This window comes from Cephus cinctus, unplaced genomic scaffold (assembly GCF_000341935.2).
Source record: "Cephus cinctus unplaced genomic scaffold, Ccin1 Ccin1_scaffold0310, whole genome shotgun sequence".
NCBI classification, from domain to species: Eukaryota; Metazoa; Arthropoda; class Insecta; order Hymenoptera; family Cephidae; genus Cephus; species Cephus cinctus.
In genome coordinates this window covers 115921-124498 of record NW_014333013.1, presented here as the reverse complement: position 1 = coordinate 124498, position 8578 = coordinate 115921, and the positions used below count along the sequence as shown (strand labels likewise).

Here is an 8578-nt window from a genome sequence, read left to right as displayed (position 1 = left end):
CCCCCCCCGTTCTCAACCCTCTACGATCACCGTGTCTCACGACGCTCAAGGGTAAACCACCCATGCTTCTATATCTACGTCTACCCTTCACATCCCTCCGCTTGCTATACTACGTTTCAGTCCGATGTTACAGATGGGCGTCTCCACGACCACCGTCGACCGACGCGCACCACTCTGGACCCCTCGTTGCTCAGGAGCTTACTGCTCCTGTTCGTACTTTGCTTCCTTTTGCTACTGATACTTTTATATGACGCTTGTTTCTTCGAACGTCCGTGGGTGCGTATACCCTGCTTTTCTTCTTCTTTTGTTCATTCCTCAAACACATCTTCGGATTTTACCTTCCCCTTCGGTCGCCGCGCTTCTTCGAGCTTAAATTGAACCGCCGCGCGTAAGAGCTTTGCTCTTGTCGTGGATAACATATATATTTTTAAAAAATAGAATCTCGTCTTCTCATAACTTTTGATGCAATAAGAACGTGCGGGAGGAAAATGATTATTGACTGACTTCTTCAGTCATTTTTTTTTCAATTTTCGAAAAAAATGTACCTAATATAATTTACAAAGCAATGAAAAAATAAATAAGAGTAGCTGTTTTTTAAAATTTAGTTTGTCCTCTTCTTTTTCTTTTTCTCCGATAGTCATACAATTTCAATTAACGAGTTAACAAAGCTTTGAGAATTTGTCATTCCCAGCAGCTACGGCCGATCATCCTCCAAACTACTGGAATCTCAATGTACATACATATTCGTTTCTCAAGGTGAAACGTAGCGCGAGATTCATCGACTTGCCCTCTCCCTTCCCCATTAGGAGGTTTCATGGGTGACTTTTGGACCTCCCCCCCATTTATAAAATTGTATGATATATTATATTACCGAGAAATTAGCAAATGGACGTGGACTCCTACCTTGACCCTTATTCCAGCAGGTTATAATTGAATATTTCACCAGTGTCACGTAACACGTCCACTCGAAATGCCATATAAAAAGTATTGAACCTCGTGCGAAGCCACTAAATTCCACCGTACGTTGGTACGTCGCCAGTGTGCTATATACTTCCTATAAATAAATAGGGCCGAGCTGCCCTCGCGCTTTTTCAGGACTTTTCGTCCTATCTCGCAAAACGAGAACAATCCTCCGTATCGATTCTTATATATACATGTATAGTGCTCCAGCTGTGAGATATTTGCGCACGTACGTTACGCACGTGAAAGAGGTATAGTAAATCTATCATGGAACAGCTAAAAGCTAACTGTCACCTCTAGCCAGCATTTCTACCTAACGACACTGCGAGAAATACATTGCGTGCCGCGTAGTCTGCAATTACTTGGCCGTCATGTAACTTTTCAACGTAGGCGCTAGTGCAGAGTTCGTTGAAACTCGATTCTGTCGTTACTTTTGCAACTGCCTGTAGAAGTGGAACGAAGTCATTGTAGGTAGGACAGGGTGTCTGGTAAGTATATTAGCTTCTATAAGATGGGTAAATAAGATCGAGGGGACCTTGAAGCATTGTCGGACCATAAGGAGATGGCCCCTGTATGTACATAAAACTGAGTACGCATCCCCATCATACGTCTTTGCGCCGAATCGCCAATTCACCGAATCGTTGTTTAGATACACAATTAGATACACGTGCTAGCGTGAGAATTAGCACGTGTGCAAGATCGCGCGACTGTCTACCAAAAATTGCCTTTTTCCCTTTCTGCTTTTTGGAGCAACCGAAGGGGCGCCATCTTGATCGTGTTATCATTAATTTTTGCGGATCACGATTCAGAACGTTTTAATGTACATACTGTACACGGTAAAGCCTCAGTCTCTATCTGTTGTCAGGACCACGAACTAATGCAATAAGAAGGAAAAATTTTATTATTTTTTCATCAGCTTCTACACGATCAATTATATTTTCCTGATAATTTGCAGAAAGTGATTTAATTTTTCGATCAGACAATTCGGTGAATTGATGTGGCGATTCGGCGCAACAGTGTGGTACCGTCTCAACTGTTTCGATGAAATCTCATCAAGGAAAGATCTAATCGTGGCGGCTGTATCCTCCGGCGTCTCCCCTCGGCCCAATTAATCTCCGACCGAATGGGGCGGCGCAGCTTTTTCCTCTGCCTCGAATCAGCAAATAATTCAAGAATCCACAAGGATCGAACCAAATGAACTTCCTTCTCTCCTTTTTCTCACGAGAAAACGCTCGATTGCTACCATTTAACTGAGAAAGTTTTTAATTACCGCCTCTTCGTCGTCCCTGAGAGGTATAATGAAAATATCGACTGCGTCCTGCCGTACTGCTTTACGGTTATCATCATTCCTTTGTACGCGACAGTATCGGCGACGTCGGGCGTTCCTACGCAAAACGCTCTCGACGTGTAAGCATTTCCATTTTATATTTAAAAATGAAAAAGATATACCTCTCGAACCAGTCTATTACCTAGGCAGCCATTTTCTCAAACATGTAATATTGATTTTTCCAAAAGTCACACAGGCTCATTATTTATGATTTATTATTTTGAGTCACTCGTGTCCCCTCCTTCTCTCACCCATTGTAATTCGCATAAGTCCGTCTCTCTCGCACTCACTGAAGGTATAGGAAATAAAAAAATTCCAAGATTTTTCACATTCTCAACGATCAGTACAATTTCAGCTCCGTCATCACTGACCGCCAAAGGACATTTCTACCGGTGGGCCATACATCGGCTGCCTACATACGGAGTATACCTACTTGATGTATATATCCATCATCATCACCACGTCCGTATACGTAGCGTATATAAAACTTGACCTGGTCGTAGTCCCCTAGTGTGTTTATCTGTATAGGTATATAGACGGTATAATCGTATGGAGCCAGAAGTCGAGCGTGGAAAATTTTGCGAGCCGACGAGCCGGAAATAAACTGGCGAGCCGGGGGAGCCCTGCTATTTATTTGACTTGCTAATTAATTCTAATGGTACCTATCTAGGCAGATAGGAATTTCGATTGAACGTCAGTGACTTTGTGGTCGTGTGAAGTAGCCAACCTAGGAAGGTGTCCCTTTCCAAAGGACAGGTAAAGGCGACATACGAAAGCCCTTGATGAACTTTCGCAATAGAGCGAGCGAGAAGAGAGTAACAGGAAGATCCAATAGCACTGGAATAGGATTCACTAGCATGAGTATCGCAGGTTCCACCCAACGTCCCTAAGGGTGTTTTGGCGTACTCTTTCCATTGTCAATCTTTCTCGCATGCGACACTCATGTTTGGGGGTGGAAATCGGGACGTTTACTCGTTCCTCAATTTTTCTTGGTTCTGGATGTAGGCAGAGGCGCCCGGCACCACCATCCAACACTATACCTAATAGAGCCTAGGCTCGGGGCCTATCAAGAATCATGAGGTATGAAAAGCAGACTATTTCCCTTTAGCTATAACGTAAACGAAGCTCGAGAATACTGTAGCAGTTGCCATTACCTGGAATCCGTTCATAACAAACCATGCTGTGTGGCTTGTGTACATAGACTGTAGAAAGTTAGGTATCGGCTCTGGTGAACTCACGCGACGCCTACCCCCTGCGGAGGTGCGGGCGCCGCTATCGCGCAGAATCGGATTAAAGGGACATCGCGTGACGTCTCCACTTCTCCCCCTACCATCTGATTACGGCTACCATAATTCTTTATCATTTTTACTCGTATTTTAATTAATCTCTTGTTAATATTTGGTCTCTCCTTTTATTTAATCCATTCTTATGCCGCTCGCATCATACTTCATATGCTTTAAAAGCTTTGTAAACCTCTATTGCATTCCAACCTTATTTATCATTTACCTAACTCATTCTGCTTATAGATTCGTTTGCGTAGTTTTAGGTTAGGTTTGACTAGTAAGCATTGCGGTAAAATGACGTCGATGCGGTATATACGTATATGAAGTACGATAGTCTGGAATGCCTTATGGGGTTCTTTGTTGTGTGCAAGTTATTAGTTTGGTTAAGGGTTGGAGGTCTGGTTAAGGTGGCGTAACAAGGAGCTGTTGCGTGAGAAATTACAAACCCTTCGTAGAAGGGTTGCTGTAGACTTCCTTCTGGAACAGTTACGCTTCATTAGACGAATAGGGTTGGGGGGGGGGAGTTGTCGTTGAGGGGGTTAGAGTAGCTTATAGCTTGTGTTCCTTTGGCACTCTTTTCTGCGTAAACACCGCGTAGAATCGTGCGATAGGACAAATTTTCATTGTCAATGCTTTTTTGCCAAAGTTAATGGTTTTCCATTAATTCCCATTGATTTACACCAAATTATCGATTATCCGAACAAGTTGAGTTTACGAATACCCATGGTCCCCCATTTAGTTCGGATAATCGACGTTCTCTACTCTACATGGTTTAGTCGATTCTCAAATTTCTCGACACCTTACCAGACACGTACGCGCAAAGGTCATCTTTGAGACATCTAAAGGACACCTTTTGTCCCGTTAGACTTCTTTAAGATATATGTTGTGTCTGGGCTCCTTAACCCTTAACCAGCCATGTGGCGTCTGAGAGACTACGCCATCTTAGTCTCCACGTAGTCTCTCGGACGCTACATGACTGGCTAAGGCTTAAAAGGGTTTAATCTAATTCGATCACTCTCCGTATTCTTATGGAACAGTTTCCAGACGTGGTCGAAACTTTGCGTAGTCTCTCGTAGTGCGACGATTTAGGAAGAAGATGGTTAAGGACATCGGCGTCGAGTTCCTTGGAAGACCATAAAAATCGACCACTTGACGTTGACGTGGCCTTCAACCTTCTGGGATCGGCAGGGTCCACTCTGTTTCTTTGGAATCCATTCTCTACGTCACGTTCTCCGTTTGGCGGGTCACTGTTGTACTAATATGCTAGAACACCGTTTTCACGCTAAATTACATGAGAATAATTGAAGGGAAGTTCCTTGGCGTCGCGACGCCCTGCTTTCCAGAAGGAAACAACGTGCAGTACGCTCGTGTACGGTCTCCAAAATTTTCTACATTATCATCGTATCGAGCACTGTCGAGAACTTTTTTTTTTAAAACTTGACCACATAGACGCCCGTTATCGGGAACGACGCCCAACGACGCAACTGTACGTTCCCTTTATTTGAAGACTCCGGGAACTCGCGACGCGCGTCAACCCCAAATAGCTCGCAACAGAATCCCCCTAACCCTTAGGCTTTTATTGGCTATAGTCTCTAGCATGCTCGCAAACGACGGTGTTCTCGAGCATCGCGCACGCCGACGCCGACGCCGACGCCCAAGGTCTGCATTTTCCTATCTGTATCCCAATCAAACCCTGCCTCGGGCCCATCGCTCGTGAAATCTCGTTGATTGTTTATTCCCGCCGACGCCGCAAGTGCCACGTTAAAACGTGCCTCCTTCTCGTCCGTCCCTTCGTCTCCCACAGCGTCGACGCCGGCGTCGATCTTGCTCTGCGTCATGGCTGGTGCGTTTGTGTCGGTAGTTAAGCGAGTAGCGACCCAGCCTCACCCATTAGGAAATGAGGCTTCCCGTCCCCGTAATGAAGTCCCAGGTAACCCTTCGTCTTCCATTACCCTATTCTCCACCCTGTTTCCCCTCATTTATTCATTCTTTTCCCATTTTGTTTACCCTTACTCTTTGCTCTCCCCGGTCTTGCTCGAACGATCCTTGCTGAGGTTGCTCCGAATTACTGAGGTTTTTTTTTTTTACCAGGAGAGCCTAGGCATTGGCAATAGTCTTTTCTTCTCTTCTTCCTTCTCTCATTGGTATCAACCTTGTGCTTATACTCTCTGCTCGTTCTACTCCTTTTTCCTTTGTCGACCTGCTGCCTCTTATTCTTCATGCTCGTGGACCTCCGTCGAGGACTTCTTTTACCTTGTTGCCAGGACCCGATAACCGTAGACTGGGAATGACAAGTTTTACGGGTCTGAATAACCCAGTCCGGCACTGCTGCTACCATCTAGCCACCTCCCTATACTCTCTTAAACTTCTTACTCCGACTCTAGTGCACTATAGCCCATTCCATGCAAGTTTATGCCCTCGTGCTTTTCAAGAGGCGAACGTTCTTTGGCTACCCCAAATGACTTCAAGGGATATCAACGATATGTACGTATACTTATTTCAGATACATATATGTATACCTTTTTTATTTAAATTTTTGTATTAATTATACAGAGCGCTGTATCTATCGATCTTTATTACTCAATTAGATATTACTATTATTACTATTAATATACGTTATTATATATTACTCAATTACTTTATCTTACTATTATTTCACACTGATTTGTATTGTATCTGCAAATGGCGTGGAAAGCCGATTGACACGTACATTTAGGAATCGAGCGGTTCATTGAAAACCGTTCGAGAAGTGAACTCGTCGACTATTTGCAAAGAGTCAAGAAGCTAAAATAAAAAGTAAAAAGCAGAGGACAAAAGCATCTCGTAAAAATGATTCTTGTTTCAGCTGAATTTGTTGTTTCCTTGAACTTGGTCAATCGAGACTGTCGGATGATATAGAATCAAGAGGATACCAGACGATGCGTTCGTAAAGCGATTGCACCTTTAGATTCTTTTTGTTAAACTTTACGTCTACTTGTAGCTGGAGCTAGGGTAATGTTAAATCCATTAGTATACACAAAAATTCCATGTATCGAATTTCCATTTTGAACCCATAAAGTTTCCTGATACGAAATTGATACTTTCCTTAATAACCTGGTTGAAATCCACCGGCGTATCCGATATATCCAGGATTTAAAAATTACCAAGTTCGTAGCGTCACTTGTGGACTCAATATTTCCCTAATTTTCTAGGCACACCATTACATTCTCTGAAAAGGACCTCAAGTCACGTTCTATACGTCTCCGGTTGAACTGCCATTACATTCGTATTGAAGCTGTACACCAGCACCGAGGTAGATTACCGGTAAAATGAAAACGAGAGACAAAATGTTTTATTTACCCCATAGGAGAACTTCGTAACCATTTTTTTTTTTTAAATCGACCAGTTAAAACTGCTCTCGTAAACCTAGAGAAAGCAAAAAATTGCTAACATCTTTATACCTATATCCAAATGTTATGACTAGCGCAGTCGGTACTGTCGGTAGCTATTGTTACCGGCAGAGCTTGTACGATTATTTGAATGCTCCAAGCGGAGAATGTCTATATCGGTCGATCAACGCCTTCCGATTCCGCCCTCCAGCTTGGAGAACCGTAGCGCAATATCGGTTAGGGAAATTAATAGCGATTTGGTAAGCTTTCTATGGTGGTATCTATATCGACGAGATACGCATACCGGACTACGATATTACCACGTTCCAAAATGAGTTGCTTCTCTCTTTCTCCCTTACTCGGACATAGTTGTGGTTTCTCCTCTTTCTCCTGCTCCATGTATACTAGAAACACGAGCCGCGGGCTCTACAGGCGGCCACCGTTTAGCAAGGTAGCTTTTCATTTTGACGAAATTACTTTCTTTCTACCACCGCGTCGACACACCCTCATCCACTAACCAAACCTAGGGTTAAATTGAAAGCGATAGCTTCACGTCTCTGGTATGAGTATACACATCAACAGTCCTAGGAGGTAAATTATTTATAAAAGAGGTTTCAAGGTGTCTCTAGTGGGTAATACGTCTTCGGTTAGGAGTCTCGTAATACGTAAAGAGATAGACCACAGGTTTCTGTTCTTGAGGATGATGTTTACCTCGGTAATGTCCGTCGAGTTTTTCGGTTAGTGGTTTTACTAAGTTGCGGTTACCGTGTGTAACTAGCTTTATATTGTCTATATATATATATATATATACCTAGGTATTATATTCGTGTTACAATATACAAAGCTAAGAACAGGAATGACCTGAGGTTGAGCGAGGCGCACCGCAATGCAGGCAAGGGGGCGTTGTCAGGGCGACCCTTGGCCACCCTTGGCCACCCTTGGCCACCCTTGACGACCCTTGGCGACCCTTGCTAAGGTGGCCTCGTCAACGATCCCCCCGACTTCCCATATAAAGTCCTAACCCGTGTGTGCTTACGAATGGATCTCTTTCATTTACAGGTAGAGCTAAAGCCTCTGAGGGAGGCGTCGGTACCTGTACCAGCACCTAAGCTATCGGAGAAGAGAAAGGCCGAGGAAGCGGACGCCAGTAAGGATCTGAAGAAGGTAAGAAAAATAGTGTCGGTACCAGGAAAACGTCCCTGGCCCTCGAGGCAATTGGCTCGTGCGACGCGAAGACCTCGAAGAGTGACGTTCTCGTAGTGAGTAAAGACAATAAACTGGGCCAACGGTCGAGTCGATTGGCTCCTATTTCTGATTAACGGCCGCCAGTAATGGTCGCATGCTGAGGCAGTTGAGTCAAAGAGTCGAAAAATTATTCTCGAAGAACGAGTCAAATATGTGTAAGGTTTGCGGCTGATGGAAGAGGCGTGGGTCGAGTCTGTGACGAGATTGTCTTTTCCCCTACCTTGTCTCTCTCGTACACGCTCTCTTTTCTTTCTTCTCTCTTTCTTCCTTACAGATACTATATATATATCTCTCTAGTACTATATATACATATATATATATATATATATATATATATATATATATATATATATATATATATATATATATATATATATATATATATATATATATAT

The 8578-nt window shown here is 43.5% G+C and overlaps 1 protein-coding gene across 2 annotated transcripts in view; it reads left to right on the top strand.

Moving 5' to 3' along the window:
• LOC107266416 (RNA pseudouridylate synthase domain-containing protein 2) overlaps positions 1-8578 on the top strand; it is a 54820-nt gene that overhangs the window by 23582 nt on the left and 22660 nt on the right. For both annotated transcript variants that reach the window (XM_015736872.2, XM_015736873.1), the window contains one exon: positions 7998-8102. In XM_015736872.2, the coding sequence (XP_015592358.1) occupies positions 7998-8102 (105 nt within the window). The remainder of the gene's footprint in view (positions 1-7997; positions 8103-8578) is intronic.